Genomic DNA, 20684 nt, shown 5'->3' on the forward strand with positions numbered 1-20684 from the left:
AATTTCCAACAACCCATCTTAAGAAACTAGATGGAGATGTTAAATCAAATTTTGTATGCACTGCTTTGTTGAAGAACTATTAATTGAGTCCCAAAACGATCAATACAGCAGCTAAATTTCTTTGTTATTGAACTGAGTAAATATAGTATACTTGATGACTAATATATAACGATCGGCGCGTAATTTTCTTTGTTCATTTAGAAATAACATTTATTTACCAGTTTAAACAATATTTTGTAAACTGAACATATTCTTGTCTAAATATGACACATTACATAATTTGAGACGCAAATGTCGCAGCTTAGGTCATCAGACAAATCTGTCGTGCGGCAATACACAAAATGCATCAATAACCAAGTCGACGGCACGTGCTCCAATAAAACATGCGATTTCATTGATCAAAATCAGTAACATTCCTTCACATTCATAGCGATCAAAGTTCGATAAAAAGGGGATTGGTATGCACTAAAATGAAACGCTGTCATGCCTTAAAACTTACCGAAATCCTCATTCAAAGTCTGACAGATCCTGTTTACTGCCTTTTCATCGCCATGCTTTTACCCATCATTCGTAAATTGTGGTAAGTAAGCGCATGCGTATGTAGATCTATTTGGGAAGAATGGCGACCTACATTTTGTGTTTGACAACAGGCGGTGGAGTTCCACTGTTTACACGAATGTCCAGTTGTTTAAAACCAGTTGGTTGAATTGACAGATCGATTGTTTATTTTTCTTATTTTTTTAGATTCATAGACCAGTATAATAACATTTTTTAAAAAGTTTACTACGTTACTTGATACAATTTTCCCGCCACATTTCGTAAACCTGTTCCGAGTCGCTCCCCTTATGATGTTTACATTCGTAACAACATTGTCATAACTGTAGCGAAATGTGTTTCAATGTGAATTAATTAAACCAAGTCATTGTGCATTTCTTAACTGGTGTATCCATAGGCTTCCTTGACTATTGCTCGATAACTGTTTTGTATAGGAGAATTTTTCGTGATGTCATTGCTTACCTGTGATTTGGTTTCGGTTTGCAAAAAAAATCCATTGAATGGCATGGGGCATCAACTTCAAATCATCATTACTTTTTCATTTTTAAAGATAATTGAAAAATTCTTTTGGTTCCCTAGGCTGCCAGTAAAACTCTTTATCCATGGAATTTTAAAGTAAATATTCAGTAGTTAGACTATATGAGCATAAAATTTTAAAGATAATTTAAGATGAAAATAGAGGTTTACATATAAATATCATTTCAAATTTATTTTTCAAGTTTAAGAGAGATAAATTCACATACAAAGTATGAATTATTTTATCTAAATGAAACATTTTACAGAACCAAAATTGGATTTAAAATAACAAAGTTATAAGGATTTGAAAATTCGGATTATAATCATGAAATTGTTAATATGTTATTTTACATGTAGTTGTTTATATGACACTTAATGATATACGAATTAGTGAATATGATATCACCAATGAGATTGACGAACTCTCCTATTGTTCCACTATCCTCAATCTTAAGGCCTAAGGGCACTAATGGTTCTGTTTGTGATGGTTTTCCTCCTAGTATTTTTTTCCACAGGTCCACATGTTCGAAGTGCTTGCACATGTTCTGAATGGATAAAGAATTGAGGGTCTGCAAGCGTCTTTTGCTTCAGCTTGTTTTTGTCTATTCTGTTGTTTTGTGGTGTTAGTACGTGTAGGCTGGTCATGTTATTTTTTTTATTCCTAGATAGTTTGAGACTCTTTTTTAGCATCTTTCGTCTCTCTTCCTCATGTAGTTGGCATTCTGATTCTAATAAAAATGAGTATCTGATTTGTCCACACTGGGTAAGTGGTGTAGAGTCAATTTGTCCCACTTTATGTCTGTAATGTTAAGCCTTGAGTATCCTGTTCTTAGTAGTTGAATTTAATATGAAGAACATCTTTTTGCTTGAATGATCGAATAGCAGTTTAAGATTTATGGTTGGAAGTTTCTCAAATAATTCTCTACCCTTGCAGTATCTCTAATTGTCCTTCTTTGCCATTTTATTTCTATATTTTTCTCTGCTCCTTTTTTATATCATGCCCAAATTCTGGTTCAGTTTGGAAGATGTTGATTACTGTTGCATTTTTCATTTTGTCTGCTTGATTTATTGTTTTTCCAAATGGTTTCTGGCATCAATTTCACAAAAAGTTTTAAGTGTATAAGTGTATAATTGATCGTAAGTTATGACGTAGCAATATTTTCTGTTGTGACGTCATTACTTTCGATCAACTTCACACCTAAGACTTTTTGTGAAGTTAATGCTCTGAATTCTGTCAAATTATTACCTTTTTTGCTATTTCTGTAGTTGTTTCTTTATAGGTTCTTGTATTGACTTTGGTTGTATTTTTGATATTTCCTTTATGTGCAGGTCTAAAGGTTTTATATAGGGTTCAATCTTTAGACAAAAATATATATAGATAAGAAGTTTTTAGTGAATTGCAATATTTGAAAGTTCAATCAACTAATGAATATCACAAAAATGTCTGCACTCCGCAAGTTGTGTCAATTTATCAAAATTATCAATAAGAAAATGGATTCTCTCATTTAGCCATATACTCATCACCCTGATTTTATCCATCCGTTTATATGCTACTTTGTATTTATCTCTCTTGCTTTTTTTTTTCTTTTATACTTAAAACTTTGTTCCTCACAGTATTTATCTCGGGGGCGGATCCAGGATTTGAGTTTAGGGGGGCGTAAATTAAATTGAATGGCGTGCAAAGCAAGGCAAAACATATTATGGGGTGAAACTTGTGGTGAAAGTTTATTTTCTTACCGATTTAGGGGTTGTACGCCCGGTACGCCAGTCCTTGAAACTGCTCCTGTATCTTTCTTACTTTTTTGTCTGTTGGCTATTTGTACTTCAATCTCTGTTCTTCAACAACTGTACATTAATATCGTATTTAGCAGAAATAAAGTATATAGCTTCAATTCCAGCTGTGGTTGGTATGTCTAAGCATTGTGTCTGGGCTTTTCTCCGTATCTTGTCAAGTTTCTGTAATTCTTTGGTGTCAGCTATTTGCGAAACTGGGCAGAGTTTACAATTACTGGTCATACCAAACATTTGTACTGTGGTAGTATTTTTTCTATGTTGAATTTGCTGACATCATGTACTTCTCTAAGTAAAGATAGGTTTCTATTTTGCTATTTTCTCTAAATAAAAGAGTGATGCGCAGGCTCTATATCTACAATTGATGTACAAATGTATTTTATGCCTTTGGTTAGGGTTTTCTTTGTATGTATTATTTGAGTTACTTAATGTTCTGTGTTGTGTATGTCTGTTTTCCATGTTTGGTTTTTGTCACTGGATTACTTTCTTTTAATTTCCGCTAGATCCTTGGTTCCCTTGATTACTCTTTCTTTTCATCATGATCCAATGTAAAAGTTCAATAGGAAAATGATCATGAGTGTGCGGTGGGCTGTATGGCAAACGATAATTTCAACAATAAATATTGATATATTCACATAGGCTTCGGAGAAGGTTACTCTTTGACCAATAGGTAAATTACATTAACGTTGAAAAAGTAGTTCTTTTGAAGAAGAAAGTGCTCAACCACACAATTTTATACAGTAAAACCAATCAGACCCTCGTTGATGCCTTTGATGCCATTGCTTTGTTAAAAACCATTTTGATTCAGTTGTCCGAAAATTTCAATTTTTTCAAATGTGAATAATTAATCTCTTAAATGAGTTGCATATTTATCAGAAAAATGAAAATTGTACGGTGTTTTAGGTTTAAAAAAATTTAGGTACTTTTGAACTCTTAAAGTTAACTTTCCAAATTTAACAAAATCCTTTAAAAAAAATACAGATTTTCTAGTTACAAAAAGGTAATTTGAACATAGTGAGCAACTTTCCCACACATATATTGCACTAGGCCCTGGTGATCCTAGAACGCTTTTCTTAATGACAAAGTACATTGTATGTAATTTTTTCTAATGTGACTGTTTTCAAGGCTTATTGTTATTATCAAGCACTGGTTAAGTGATGCTCCAATTTTGGAATTTTCAGTGGTTGTAATCAAATTAGCCAGTTAATGAAGTAAATCCCTTTTAGAATCGTCTCATTAAGATTGATGGAACTATTGTGTACCTAGACTTTATGAAATGTTAGCAGTGAAATTAAAAACATCATAATTTTGCCCAAACATTACTAAAAATTATCGAGCACTGGTCAGGTGAGTTAATAGGACTTGAAGAGAGAATAACAATTAATAGAGGGAATTAAAAAAAATTGTAAAAGAAAAATGAATAAAGGGAAATAATAAAATTACTGAACTGAAAAAATCTGGCCATTTGTCAAAAGGAATAGTCTAAAAGGAAAGTCTGTATAACAAATGGCAATATCAGGGTAAAGATGAAAAGACACAAACTTCCATCCCAGACTAAGACAATCAAATATCCTTATTAATGTAGATCTTGAACTTTGTGGAGAAATCACCAATTTCAAGATTGAAATAATTGAAAATAAGTGAAAATGTACTATAATGATCCTGGCACTTTGAGATCTAGGAAGCATAGCAAAGTGACACTTCATAGCTGCCATTGGTAAACTTAAGTAGAAACCAGAAAGCTAATTCAAAATCGGTTTCGACTATCTTCTTTATGAATAAAAATTGTTCTTTTAAATGATATTTTGAATAGATAGCTTTTTTAACAATTAATTTCTATGATTGAAGATACTTACGAATGAAAAATCAGGATTTTCAAGTTTCTAGAAGGACAGTCACCAGCATGTCATAGACATTGGGGTTGGCCCTTTGAAAATGTTCACTGACTATAGGCAATCCTATTCATTGGTAATGCTTTGTTTCTGTTATACAAAACGATCACCTACAATGCAGTGTTCTCACCATAATTTTTAAATAGCACAATGCTTACTGGCACAGCACAACTCTTGTGGCCTTCATCCAAAATTATAGCACAGTGCCCATAGTGCATTTTAAGTAAAATTAATTCTTGATAGTACAGTGCTAAGGAATCATAGTGCTGCAAAGTACAGCACTATAATGGCCTGGTCCCGATTTCACAAAAAGTCCTAAATGTAAGGTTGATCGTAAGTAATGACGTCATAGACTAAAATAGCATTGTGACATCATGATTTACGATCAATTTCACACTTACGACTTTTTGTGAAACCGACGCCTGGGGAGAACATTGCAGTGTAATCTCAGATAAATCTCCTCATAAACCATTTTGCAGCATTTGCAACCACAGTGTAAGATATAAATGAATGTACATGAAGATTGGATCACCTTGTCAGTTCCCACTGGGTTTGATTTCAAATATCAACATCAATATCAACTTCCTTAAGGGTGGGGGTAAACGTAGTACCTGCTATGTAGCACAATATGAGCAACTTCATGTTATGGTGAGACATTTTTTGCTATTTATGTTTTGTATTATATATTTTTATTAATGATTTACAGCTCCCATTCCCTGTGGTTGGTTCTCTTAATGGTGTTCACATGTTTGGTGCTAACCAGGACATAGAATTGCTAGCATCTACCACAGATGATGCTAAGGTTATTTGGAAAGTTTACCATGAAAGGTATATGTAACACTATCAATAAAACTTGACATAGAAATGGTAGAAAATATGTCAAAGTTTGTTGTATGTTATGGAAGTACACTGAACAAACCTTACCAGACTGAATATTGGTCAAAAGTAACACTGAATACTTGTACATTTGTGGTTTGTAAAAAATTTGAAAAGAAAGGTACATACATGTTCAAAGAGCTGAAAACAAACAATTACAGACAACTGATTTCCAAACAAAAAGTAGATGATCATGAATAGCTTGCGTACATCAGTCAATCTGTTATGATGCATGTGTTTAAATTAATGGCAGTCCTACTTCTAAATCTAATTAAAATTAAATATATGAATTGTTCCATTATGTCACTGTGTATGCAATTGTAATTAGATTGTCCTACTCTTGTGTTCTTCATTTTCTGACCTACAATGTAGGACTTTTGAAATTTCATATAACTTTGTTGTGGACTTACCCATGTTTTAATTGACACTTAATTGTAGGCTTTTGTTGGACTGTTGATCCAGGACCTTTAGTTCTTGAAGGTAAATTTGAACCCCTATGATTTGGGATATCGAGCAATGAGAGTTTACCATTAAGTGTTAAGTCATGCTCTCTGTTGAAGGCTAGTTTTATATTTGTATGACAGCTTGTGTGACGTAGACGTTTTCTCTGATCATTACTTCAATGGTTGTGGTGTATTTCAGTGTAACCATGATTGCTGTTTCCCAGGATGATATGGCAGATGATTGTCACATGACCAACCTACTGAACTATGCCTTCCAAATAGTTGTCTTGTTATGTGGCCTTGATGAAGTCACGAACATCAAAAATATTGAAAGGTTTAAGAAAGATTTGAAGGTACTGTGAATACTGTGAAAGAAAAATATATTTGCGGGAACTAAATTTCCTTTGAGGGTAATAATTTTCAGTAATAAAAAAAACAAACAATATATGTGGTTAAATCTATATATGAAGAATAATATTTCAATGTTAAAGCCACAATAATTAATCTCCACGAATTAAAACACAAAATTTCAAACCCATTACTAATGTGTCAACAGTAATAAAGAAGAATCTACCCAAAAACTTTATTTGTGGCTCCAATAACCACTGGCCCTAATGGAATTTAGCTTAATACCAATGAAATTGTTTATCAACATTTTTTGTTTTATCCAGGGAAATATTGTATGTGCCTGAATGGAACTTCAAAACTGTGTTAGTGACAATGTAGGCTGTCCACACTGAATTCTGACACAGAATTTCAGATCTAGTTTTAATTGTATAATGAACTGAAACACAATTAACCTTTTCAGCTTTAACCAGACATGCTTTTAAACAGCATTCCAATTTCACTTTTCCGTTTCTTTTTTATATCCAATATATCCAACTTGGACATGCATTGTTGCACTTGATGACATTAAGAAGTGTTACATTTTGTTTGGTTCATTTGGCTAGTGATGCTTTCAAAAAATTTTTGTAGTTTAGAACAAAGGTTGTTTATTTATCATTTTGGTTGGTCATCATTGGAAAAATAGTCCTGGTCTTATGTGATGAATTAGAACCTACACAGGCAAATGTGCCACACAGGAGAATCATATGGTTTGCATCGTATGATTATCATATAAATTGAGCACCATATGATAATCATACAAGTATGTTTCAGTTTACATATGATAATTGCATGATTATCATCTGATAATCATATGTTTTTCACAAACATGATTGTGATATGTTTTCAAGCCAAAATTAACATATGAGAATCATATGATATTCATATGGTTATCATATGATGTGATATGTTGTATTTCAAAATACTACACTACTGCATGCATCTAAAATGACAACTCAAACATTGGAAGTGTTCTTAACGTTGTGTTATGTTTTACAGATATGTAACCAGTTGATAGATAAGTTGGTAGAAGTACCTGTTAGTTTCAGCACCCTAACCAATACAGTAGAGACTATGGCAGTACCAGAGAGTTCCATCCTTCAAGTAAGAGAAAATGTTATAAACTTGTAGATGAAGACTGTGCAAGGTTATTGATAAGTTACAGATCATATACACATTTAGACAATACTGGTACTGGTCAGACTGTATACACCTACTGATATGGTCTGACCATACATATCTATGAAGTGTCTGATTATATGCAAACTCAAACCATACAGTTATGTGCATATTTATAAAAATAAAAGCTAGACATAATCTCACAAAACAGAGATATTTACCATTAAATTAAAGAATATTTGTTTTATTGTCCCCTTTCGGCAAATACCAAAGGGGACTTAGGTTTGCACTCTGTCCGTCCATCAGTCTGTCAGTCCGTCAGTCACACTTGGTTTTCCGGACTTTTTTTTGTAATGCCTCGTCCAATTGATTTCATATTTGGTATATAGTCTTAACATGACAAGTCACAAGTTAAGTTCGAATGACGTTACGGTTGAACGAATTTTACAGAAGTTATGGCCCTTAGACATAGAAAATTTCATGAAATTTTATGTTTTCCAGAATTTTTTTTGTAATGCCTCATACAGTTGATTTCATATTTTATATATAGTCTTATCATGACAAGTTACAAGTTAGGTTTGAATGACGTTATGGTTGAACGATTTTTACAGAAGTTATGGCTCTTGGACATGTTTTCTGGACTTTTTTTTGTAACGCCTCATCCAATTGATTTCATATTTGTTAGCTAGTCGTATCATGACAAGTTACAAACTAAATTTAAATATTATTGCAGCAAAATGGTTTATATGGAACTTATGGCTGAAAGGTGACACTGTATTGCATCAGCAATACTGTCAGAATGCTTGTTTATTCAATGTTTTACTGCAATTCATGGATGTGATCCACCCAGAAAGGGAGGGGAATTACAAAGTACATCATTATAATAGGGAGACATAATGCATTTGTGGGTTACCATATGTAGAAAGTATCAAATGAAAGTGCATCATCTTAGACAGTATTCAATTCGTGTTTTCTACAGTTTCTGAAAAAGGCAGGGTAATCTAGGTCAATTTGGGGCTATAATCATGCGCGGAACAAATTTGTAGATACATCGTGTGAACATTGACATTTAATGCAGTTTTAGATCATGATATAGTGCCACTGGTTTTTGACCAAGTTACGAATTCCAAAAAATCACAGTTTTTCTCATATTGCAGATAATGGACCAATGTTGTGTATATGTGTCAAGTATGATTAGTTACAACGCAAGTGTATGTTTCGTTTCGCTCCACTGATTTTTTACGGCCCTTGGAATTCCAAAATTTCACTAAAATCACAGTTTTTTGCACTTTTTTTCCATACGCATGCAGATATTGGACTTATATTTGGTACGCAAGTCAATCATGTGTCAATTATGATGAGTTTTAAGTCATGTGTACGTTTTGTTTCGATCGACCAATTTTTTACCAAGTTCTCAATATTTCCTGTTAAACAGTGGATATTTAAAAATATATTTTCAACCAGCGGGGTCCTAAGAGATGGCTGCCATCTCTATGATATCTAGTTAATCCTAAAAACAACCCTTCTTACATTCATTTCCTTTGCTATACACTAAATTGTGAAATACATTTTGACTGGTGATAGTGGCAGGACATTTTCCCATACTTTTAAAAGTGTTCACATCTCCAGTTACCAATTTTCAATTGCACTCTAATAGTTGTATATCGTTTCTATGAGGTATCTTGAAGGATTCCCAACCAAACATTCTTGGAATTAATATATACATGAATCACTAACCATTAGTTTCTGCACGGTTTTAAGGCAGAGCTGTACTTAATTTACAAAACACTATTACATGTATACACAAATTTTGGTTAAACTGGTGAATCACACATTTTTGATGAATCTAAAGTCTCAATTTGGTATTTCTGTTGTCTGTACATGTATGTATTTAACAGTCTAGCCTGAGCACAAAAAGGCTGATATATTTGTACACATGTTTATGTCAGTCAGCCACAGCACTGTTATCTGAAATTGATGATTGCCTAATATTCTGTCTTTATGACCTGCAAACAAAGTATATTATATAATCTTTTTTAAGCATGACTTAAAACTATTTTTTTCAGAACTTTTTAGATGCTTTCACAGAAGCAGCAGAGAGTTCCTTTGGTTGCCTCTTCATTGATGACAAAGTTGTTGTGGCAACAAGAAAATGGTGGTCCCTCTCAGCCAATGAACTTGTGTTATTAGCTTTACTGGTTTCATCACTTCAGAGATGTTCATCAAGGGATATCCCTGTATTCCTTCCTGATAGCCATCCTACTGTAAGATAAAACACATTTTGAATGGCTAGTTATTGCTCAGGTTTTTTTTTCATAAGAAAGAAACTCTTTAATAAGAACATCACCCAATAAAAATGAAATTGAAATAGTTCCTTTTGGAAAAAAAACAATTGTCTTCAGCAGCTGATTATCTGAAAAATAAACCAGTCATGATACTAAAAATTTATAAATTTATAACTGTGAAAGTAGTTAATTTGTGGATACCAATTTCCATGGATTATGGAAGAAACACAAGTTCATGGATTCTTGAATTTGTGGTTTTGAGCTTTTTCAGTATACACATCAATGGGATTCTCCTTTTCGTTTGGAACCAAATTTCATGGTTTTGCCTACCCATGAAAACCATGAAAATTGGTACCCCATGAACAATAATAGTTTCACAGTATCCTAATGTACATGTAACATTCCTTGTTACTCCTTGTATTTTGCAATGTCTAATTCCATAAATTTGAAAATGTCTGAAATATTGAGGTATTGATTCCATGATTGATACCTTAAAATTTTATGTTCAGTAAGACATTATTACATTGAAACTTGTCTGAATCAAATCCTAAATTAAACAAAACCCTGTCTAAACCAGACACTTATTAAAGTCTCCTATACATTTTAATGTATTTTGAACCCAGGAAAAACAAATACCTGTCTCAACTGAACAAACTCTACCGTGTAAATTTGGTTTGGTTTAGACAGGTTTTATTGGACTAGTTCCCATATTCATAGATATGGGTATATTTGGCATTAGAATAGAGATAGCTGTATTGAATTTGAAGACTTAATGTCACCAGTTGCATATACCTTTTAATAGGAATGTTGATGTATTGCCTGGAAACTCCATTTGCTCCTGACAAATTATTGATTAATGCCTCTATATCTTCAAAGCAATATAGTTATCTTCTGATTGTAAATTGAGACCAAGACATAATTTAGATATTTCTGACATTAACAAAATGCATTAGTAACTTTTAGGATTAGACCTCAAGGAACTGTCACATTTTTTTTAATTATAAAATATATCTCAACAGTTCCCACATTTTTGAAAGTATAGTTTGTTTCAAGTCCCCTTTTTAAATCAATTATTAAAATGACATTTTTTTTACCGTAAATAACTGCAGATGTTTTCTTTGTAGTGTGTAGGAACTCTGGGAATTGCTTTCCATATTTCTTCTCAACATACTTATTAACTCCTATGAGGCCCAATGTATTTTTTATTTCATATTTTTCAATTTTATTTTAAATGTATCTTGTCATTTTGAATATAAAGACCTATGACATCATATCATCCGAATATCTAAGGATATCAATTGACTAACAAATATAAACATGCAATGATATCCTGTATGGACAGTTATTATGGTTACGAGTATCCAAATTTCTTGCAGTCACATGACTATTTTACATGGCCGAACCACTTTGGTTTTTGCTTATCTGATATTGACGTTTCTGTTCCAATATTCAAACATAACAAAAGATATGTAATTGGAAAACCATTGATCCTAATACAATTTCAGTTGATGAATTGAATTATTTTGACAAAAATTTGTGTCAAAGATTTATAAAATGTATAAATTCATGTTCTTATGTATGAGACTGTTGAAAGTTCAATCAATCATATCTGAATTACATCATTAAAAATAAATGATATTTTCCAGCAACTCAAAGAGATAGAAAGATTTACATTTGTTTATGTAGATATTTGTTCAATAATTTTGTATAATTAAGGTACCACACAGGTTGATGACATTTAGATTGACAAAGAAATGTGAAGTATGTGTGATCTGTGGACAATCACCAAGTCTGTCTGAATTGGAAAGAGAGGTACTGTTTGTATTACGAAATGAAAAAAAAGCCTTGAACATGTTGGATTTGAGTTACTTAAAAAGAGTTATGTGTTTAATTATTTAGAATTTTGCCAGGAGAAATGCTTATGTAAAAGTCCTGTGTTAACCCTGCAGTCATGGAAGCCAGTGAATCTTCTATATATTAAAATTAGTTAAAGCCCAACAAATATTTTTCAGAACTTCAAAAAATGGCATTTAGCAGAGCATTTGTTAGGATGCCAAATCTGTTTCAGGTTGGCAGATTCTGGAGACCAGCTTATGATTCCTTGATATCAGCTTCATCCATAACACCCAGGAATTTTTCAGCATCTGTAGAACTAGATCCAAATATACAATGGTGAGTTCAGTACTCTGTATGGAGGACCAGCCTTACATAAGGCACCATCAGTGGCTTTTCACATGAAGTCCTTAGTATAAAACTGATTGTCAGTTCTGATGCAACAATCTAAGAAGGTATTTGGCATCAAACCTACGATATATTTTACACCTCAGACTTTTACTTAAATTGACACCTGAAATGCTGATGTATTGTGATATTGTTTTGTTAACCCTTGTCGTGCTACGCCTGGACCTGTTCAGGATTGGACCATCTTCAGCTTTATCGGTTCTGGCAGTGTACATCTGAGTTAAGGAAAGTGCAATTTGTGTCCATCTGCAAGCAGCGTGACTGTGTTTTAAATGAGGCTATCTGATATAGAGTTTGTTAATAAATAATGACTTGAAAGCTAAAAGAAGAGGTCACAAGTTTCTGCTGTCGAAAAAAATGAGATTTTTTTAGGGGTAGGGTTCATTTCTAGGACCCTCGCCAGAGCAGAATTAATTTGTAGTACTCTATTTCGCATGGAATCTAAATAAGAATGATTTCTGTAGCCACCATTTTGATGTCAAACCCTTGTATTGACTACTTCCGGTTAAAGGACAAACAGAGGCGAAAAATTGGAAAAAAATCCTCATTTTTTTCACACAAGTGACCCTTCAGGGGGCTCCTGATCCCCCACTCGTGACTGTTACACACTTTGGCTTCAGTAGCCTTCACGGTCTTCAGGCTGTAGGATGAATGTGCTTTGGTTCCTGATTTGTTCCCTTTGAACCCCACAGGTAGCAAATAATGACCAGAAATGCACAAAAATGGCTGTTTTCGAGTGACAGACCCATTTTCACAAGTTGGCCCTTACGTACTTAGCAAGAGTTATCGGTTTTGATTTGGATTAATTAAAAGGGTGATGAATTTGTATTTTCTCCAAAATACAGATCTGTAAAAAGAATGGGTTATTGACTGAAAAAGCATTTTTAGCTTTACATGTTTTTCTGCACCTTGTATGACCTCTATTGGAAGTCCCCAAATTTTACATTGCTCTTACAGTTAGGTACTTATAATATAGGAAGGATACATTACTAAATGCATATGTACCAGGAAGTATCGTGCTTTACAATTTTTCTTCTATGTAAGGAACAATTCAGTTGGAAAAAATGTGTTTGAAAGATGCCCATTGGGGTTGACATTGTACTGTACTGAGTGATAATATTCAATAAAAATTATTCCTTTCAGTTTTCTTTTGATCAACACAGAGACCAACAGGTGTTTAGGAAGCACAAGCCCTAAAATTGAATCAAGTGGTCCTTTAGGTGAGTTATAAAAACACTAACACTTGAAACAAATGTTACTTTGTATGTACGTCTAGTACCAAGAGAGGAAAAGGGAGACAGCTCTTATTTCTTTTTCTATTAATCTAAAAGTACTATTGTTCGTGGGGTACCAATATTCATGATTTTCCTGGGTAGACCAAACCAGGAAATTCAGTTCCCAAGGAAAAGGAGATTTCCATTGATGTGTATACTGAAAACCTGAAAACCGTGAATTCAAGAATCCACAAAATTGTGTTTTTTCACTTATACACAAAAATTGGTATCCACAAGTTGAAGTACTTTCACAGTACTTGGTTAGTAGTTCTAATATATATTTTTTTTCAATTCAACATATTTAATTATTTGAAGACTAGTGACAGCCATTTTTAATTTTCAAGGTGGTTGCATAGCTAATATTGTTTGTCAAACACTAGAACCTTGCCAAATGTGGTGCTTTCCTCATCAAACCCACAATATGTTCATATATCATCTGGACTGTTTATAGTAATGGGTAACAGACCCAAAGTTTTGGTATGTTCAGTTGATTTTTGTCATAAATTGCCATTTGAAATGCAGAATATTGATGTGATTGAAGTTTTTTTTTATTAATTTAGACAATAAAGACATTTTTATACTATTTTTGTTTTCATAGTTACATTGTGATTTCTGTGTACCAAATGTACAACTTTTCATTTAAAAAAAAGATGTACTTAAGCACTTTATTACTTCTATCATCTACAATAGTTTCTGAATTATCTTTCTTATGCAGATAGTACCTGTAATTTTTTCAGTTTGCATGTGCCAATAAGTTCAACAGAATTAAATGTTAGTAACAGTTCCTATGATTACTTAATCTAAAGAAGTTATGATGTTATGATTGTAGGAGAGTTTCTAACAATTCCCCAGAGAAGAGATGTATTGTCTTCATTCTATAAAAAAATGGTGGGAACATTCTTCAGTTCAGTGATTGAAGGCAGTGAAAATGGTATGGTGTTTTGAAGTCTAATTTTCATCCATTTACAGAGGAGTTAAGAAATTATTTTTTATCATTTTGTGTATATTAGAATAGAAACTTTCTTCTGTTGATCAACTTAACATTTGTTTTCCGTAACTTATCAAAAAGTTAAACTCAATTTTGTAAACATTGTTATAAAGTTTAACTTACAAATATTGCATGACTGAGTTTATAAACTGCTTTTTTTTTATTTGTTGTTCTTGATGAAACAAAATGGTTGCCATATTTGCTTCTGACAAGAATTCCCACTTTTAGCTTGTAAAAGATATAAGAACAGATCACTGTAAAATTATTTTTAAAATACTTATTCTAATACATCATTTGATGTAAAGTGGATTTTTTTAAATAACACTGTATATTTAAGGGTTTCAATTCCACAGTGACTTCTTGAAACTTTTTAGCATACACAGACATTGATTTTAAGGATTTTGTTTTGTTATTTGACAGTTGCTTTTGAATTGAGGTAATAGATTTCAGAGTTGCCTACCCTTACAACTTTGGTGTAAGGCTCCCAGTTTTTAAAGCCATCTTGAGTCCTTATGATTCTTGTCAAGATCTTTACGATGTGTCAAACTTTCTGAAAAGGTTCTTATATCTAGATTTTTTCCTGCTCTGTTCCGTCTCAGTAACTCCACTTGAGAAAAAAAAACCATAAAACTCATGTTCAAACTTAGTTGTGAAGAAAAAAAGTGATGCTCCTGCCAAGAAAAAACAGCCAACCCAGTGGTCATTAAAAGCACATTGAAAATTATTGAATTGATATTCATCCACAGTATCAGTGGTTTCTGTCCATAAAATCAGCTTTTAGCAACAAAAATGCACCTTACTATTTTTATCAGGGGTTTACAAGTCAGAGTATTGTATTTGGAGATTCAAGATTTGTCATCTTTTTTTATGGTGTCAAATATCTGTTTACTAGCTCTCATCAAGCCTGTCAGTTCACTTAATATGCCAACATCAAATCTGCAGTTGACGCCTTCAAATGTTCAAATATTATACCAGGCCTTTCACCTGTCTAAGCTAGTGAAAGGTTCCTCCAGAATTTAAAAGTTTACATTATGTTTAAAAGAGAAAATGATTAAAAATACCTCCTACAAAACCAATTGTACTTGCATTGCAAAAAATAAATGAAACCCCTGTTATACAGTCATCTAAATAAATCTCCTAATTATCTTAAATGATATGTATGTTTCAAGTCAATTGCCAGTAGTTTGATTTCCCATTTAATTAATTTTTCATTTCAGAGGGACTTAAAAATGGGTCCATAGGCATGCTTTCTTGTACATATTTCTGTGCAATCAATGGAGAACATTTATAGGTAATTTTACTATTTTTTTGTCAGGGCCGTCTGAGTTTACCCATCAGCCAATGGAGACCTATATAACCACTGACTCCCACAAGTGTTACGCATTACAATCTGGTCCATATCAGTTGTTTGTTGTATATACAGACAGTGTACCTACCTATGCCATGAGGTTTGTTTAACATAATTAGGCAATTTTACAATTAATCAGGTGTATCAACGTGTAAACAAATTAAAAAAGTTACTTTTTAATCAAAAATCTTTCATGGTTTTCATTTCAAAGCTTTCAATATTTTTTTTCTGAAGCATTAGTGTAATAAATTGTATCAATGCAGCATATACCATATACTCCTTGTTCCATTGAAGTTTAGGAATGAAGGTGGGCATCTATTCCTATGGACAAATTTCAAAATAAGTTTGTCATTTGCCTTAATGTAGCTGTATGATGAAAGTTTTACTTTTTTCTTTCTCCAGGTCTGTGTCCCACAAAACACTAGCAGCATTAACTAAAGACAGGAATTTACAACTCTAGTATTTTTTGTTTCCACACTGAGAAACTTAAGTGCAAAAGGTCGAACTGATGACCTTTGCGTACTAACATAAGGGAAGAGGTCCAACTGATGACCTTGACTTACTAGCATTAGTCCAAATGAGGGAACCTAAGCTTAAGAGAGGTTCAACTGATGACCAACCAACATCAGTCCATATGAGAGTACCTCTGCTTAAGAAAGGTCCAACTGTTGATTTTGACCAACCAACATCAGTCGATATGAGAGTACCTCTGCTTAAGAAAGGTCCAACTGTTGATTTTGACCAACCAACATCAGTCTATATGAGAGCACCTCTGCAGAAGTAAGAGCCTTGATGGAAATAATGGCACAAAAGTTAGCTGTGTCCACCAAAGACAGTTCAAAGGATTGATATTGAATTAAAATCAGAAATGACCAGGCACATGACATACTGTCAGACAGAAGAATGTTTTAAAGCATATGTACTCATTTATGACAAAACCTATTAATTTTATCATTTATGACAAAACCTATTAATTTTGTAGTTTATGTGGAAATTGGATTTTTACATTATAATTTAAATTTCATAGTATTTTGTTTATGATCACATGGGTTAAATATGATCAGATCTAAGGTGAATACTAAAAGAGAGAAAAAAAATCACAAGTCAGGAAATTATGAATTTGCCAGTATAGATCAATTTAATTAGCCATTATTTCATCCACAGTAAACAAACAGGCGGTTATTTTGGTCGTCAAATATTCCTACGATGTTGCTTGTATGTCACACGAGGACTTAGAAACTAGCGATAATTTTCATTCTCACTCGACTGGCGTGAGATTGAAAATTATCATATAGCAAGATCAAAGGGATTTTATACAAAATAGCGATAATTTTAAATCTTTTTTGTTGATTTGGATGTTTTTCAGAAGAGAAATTGATGTCTGATTTTTTGTTTGTGAAACTTTTCTAAAAATTAGAATAATGGAGAATATTGCTTTAGAGTATGCATGTGGTTCTTATTCTGTTATTTATCTTTTAATTTTTTTATCTACTAAAAGTATTGGTATCCCTATTGAAGATCATCAGTGTTGAAAAAAAACTGTGAATTTCTGTCTGGATCGGAGGAATACTCCTATATAATGAAAGTATACATTTCATCACAAAGTGCTGCATTTTATAGACAACCAACTGTAGTCAAAAATACAGATCATTATCATTTTCGACAACTTCCAATTTCAACATAGAACAATAAATCAAAGTTGGGAAACTAACATCCAATCTGCTTACACATGCTTTGTCCTTAGGAAACTAACATCCAATCTGCTTACACATGCTTTGTTCTTAGGAAACTAACATCCAATCTGCTTACACATGCTTTGTCCTTTGCAGTGCAAGTGTTTGCTTTATTTTTCTTTGTTTCTATATTTTCAGAGTAAATTTTTCATTGATATATAGGAGAAGAGCAGGAATGTTTACTTTTAAGTGCAACCTGAATATAAAAATATATACAAATGTATTATTCATATTATTGAACATCAACCAGCCAAATAGGTTTATGATGCACTATTAAGTAAAATTATAAATGTATATATGTAATTTGAATTATGCCTGCCTCCCTATACTCAAGTGTCAGCCCCTGTAAGAATCAGGCAGTAGGTGAGACATGGTATGAAAAAAAACCATCAATTTGATAGTGTAATTTGACTGTTTGCACCATCAGAATTAAGGAAAACTGACAAGATTTTCAATATCATGCTTGGACCATTGAGTTACAATTTCATTGAAATACACTGAAAATGAACATTTCAATGGCAGATAACTGTCAAAACCTCATTGAATAATTTCTGTGCAAATCCAATGATGCAGAGATCAAATAATGATCTTTTCGAATAGCGAAAGCATCTTTGAGTGGTATTTTATTGTCAGATCAGGGGAGTTTTAAACTTCATGTTTCTGATTGTTCCCCTTTTACTTGATTCTTACAAACACTTACATTTAACAAGTTCTACCTCACTTGAAAACTGGGAAGTATATAGAGTGATCATGGTGCCAAACCATTCTGCTGTTTCTCGGTTTTTAGTTCTATTCAGCAATTCCTCTTAACCTGTTCTATGGAATTAGATGAAACTTTCACAGATTCTATATATTATCATGATTATTTGATGCCATTGAGCTTTTCCATCTGAATGATTGTCGGGACTTTGTCATCGGTCAACCAAAAGAAGGACTGGACTCCTGAAAACTGTTCAAATGGACTTTGATGAAACTGTCACAATTTCTTTATTACCTGATGCCATTGTGGACCTGCTGTTTTTTTTTTTTTTTTTTTATCTTAATGACTTCTGGTTTCCTGGTGCATTTGTTTTCAGTTTAATTATTTTTTGCTAAAAACAAAATGTTCCTAAATACAATATATACAAATAGATATAGAATAAGAGCGCATGTTTTAACAATATACGAATAGTTATAATGAGTGTAACTAAAAGTCAACTGGAGAGAAAAACACTTCGTGGAAGTTGGTGTACGCAGTGGTGACAATCTTTAACAGGACAAAAACACCAAAAATATCAGCTTCGTTTACAAGTCACACAACCAGAAATCTTTAACCCTTTTATATACTGAAAAATACAAATGCTTTCTTCATATGTTAATTGGATAAATAGCACAAAGTCAGCTTAAATTATTAAGTCATTTGTTGACCAGCGGTAGTCATCTTTTTATCCGTAACTCCTCTGAATCCGTTGAACGGAATTTTATAAAATGTTCACACATTCTATGTGCACCAACGTTTTTTGTTTTCCACCTGAATACCTTTAATCATCTTCCGGGTTTCTTATATGTATTCTTGGTAAGGGTAGCGGAGGTATCACTAATCTAGTTTAGTCTCGCTTGTCTCTTTGTGATTAAGCATATTTGTGTACGGGTCACATTTTGAGTGTAAGCCTAGTTAAGTTTAACAAACAAAATGGATCAGACAAAGTAAAATAACACACCTATGATGACTTTCCCGGAAATAATAATTATAATAAAGTATTTCCATGCCAACTAACCAGTGTTAATTAAAGTGTTACAAGTTGAGACGAGACCGTAAAAAATGTGATTTGTACCTAAACAGTTCAAGCAATAAGGAATCTTTCAATTCATTTACGAAAGGAATATACATGGTCCAGCACAACCTAATGACAGTAATGTTAACTTTCTTACAGATGATCTATGTTGCAAATTTAAGAGCCCACTGTAGGCGAAAGAGAAGAAAGGTACTGATGAGATTGTATTGTCTACAAGTGTTACTGAAAGTTTCCTTCCGTTATTCATTCAAATAATGAAAATATTGACAATTCGATGTTAAGAAGAACCTTGAGGCATTAGATTGATCGACATTACCGCGAATAAGCTTATGAGTCCAACAATTATCAACGTGTAGTTCACACAAATGTTTTTGTAGATTCCTTGCCTTTACTACCTTAAATGGGAACAATTAGAAATTTGGTATAAATCTTGTACAAATTACTTAGTGAATGTTTCTTGTCACATTTCAGCTTAGCCAAAATGTACTTGTATAAGTAAGTAATCTTTATTTACAGTCGGCATAAAATATATACAATGTAACATGAGCTCTGCAGGGCTTTTGAAACCGACTATTGATATTTTAAACAAGAAACAAGCACATGCATACACAAAATATTCCTTAAACACATCTAGCTCAAACAATTATATGAAAGCAGCATACGGATAAGAGCTAAAGAAAGCAACACATTTATTAAAGCAATAATAATTAAAAAGCAGTAAACAAAATGAAAAGCAACATAGAAGCAGGTTTCAGAGAATGACCACATGGTAGCAAGCACTAAGATTATCGACACACTGAAAGAACAATTTTCAAGGAAAACAGCAAGTTGATATGTGAATTTTTTTAAATGTTCGAAAGTAGCTCTTGATACCTAAAACTTCTCTCACAATACCTTGTTCTCGGGCATGGAATTTCAGCTATGCCTTTGTACCTAAAATTATAAGAATTATTTTTAGATTTAAAAAATCATGTAGAAATTTTGGATCAGAGTTATAAAATATTTCAGAATTGAAAAACTAGATTCATGTATATCCCCAAATAATTATTAACCTCCTTGAAATCCATTCAGGAAGAAAAAAAAGAGAAAATATTGACAGACAAAAAAGGGTTTATCTATAAATTATTTGTGAAAGGGACATAATCATTATTTTGAAAACATATAAATGTACACACAATCAGTCGGGTTTTGAAATTTATGATCGTTGTTCTGCATATACTGATAGTTGACAATACATGAAAGAATCTTCGGTACTTCTTGGGTTTTATGACACCAGGGCCTGGAGATCAATTTAAAAGGTTTCTGTGAAAAATCGACACACATTAATTGTGGTCTTTCTTGTTAAACAATGAATTAAAAGCTTTATAGTAATCAATCTAAAGCTGTTGCCTTAAGCACAAAAGGAACAACCATCGGATTCTTAGGGGGGAGCTGGCAATTTTTTTTGCGGTAGGAATACTTACT

General features: G+C 32.7%; 2 protein-coding genes across 4 annotated transcripts in view; one reads left to right on the top strand and one right to left on the bottom strand.

The window, feature by feature from the left end:
* Nucleotides 1-627, bottom strand: part of LOC148609831 (uncharacterized) — a 49374-nt gene extending 48747 nt beyond the window's left edge. For all 3 annotated transcript variants that reach the window (XM_088541185.1, XM_088541187.1, XM_088541186.1), the window contains exon 1: nucleotides 500-627. The gene's annotated coding sequence lies outside the window, so the exon portion shown is untranslated. The remainder of the gene's footprint in view (nucleotides 1-499) is intronic.
* Nucleotides 593-16741, top strand: LOC148609832 (protein fuzzy homolog). The gene is made up of 11 exons (XM_088541197.1): nucleotides 593-697; nucleotides 5461-5582; nucleotides 6273-6426; nucleotides 7457-7561; nucleotides 9643-9840; nucleotides 11578-11673; nucleotides 11930-12033; nucleotides 13246-13322; nucleotides 14206-14307; nucleotides 15680-15812; nucleotides 16115-16741. The coding sequence occupies exons 1-11, from the start codon at nucleotides 620-622 to the stop codon at nucleotides 16170-16172; spliced, it is 1227 nt and encodes a 408-aa protein (XP_088397323.1). The 5' UTR covers nucleotides 593-619; the 3' UTR covers nucleotides 16173-16741.
* Nucleotides 16742-20684: the final 3943 nt, after the last annotated feature.

The sequence above is a fragment of the Perna viridis genome, chromosome 8 (genome assembly GCF_037379345.1).
Source record: "Perna viridis isolate PV_CMFRI_1.1 ecotype Kerala chromosome 8, ASM3737934v1, whole genome shotgun sequence".
Taxonomy (NCBI): domain Eukaryota; kingdom Metazoa; phylum Mollusca; class Bivalvia; order Mytilida; family Mytilidae; genus Perna; species Perna viridis.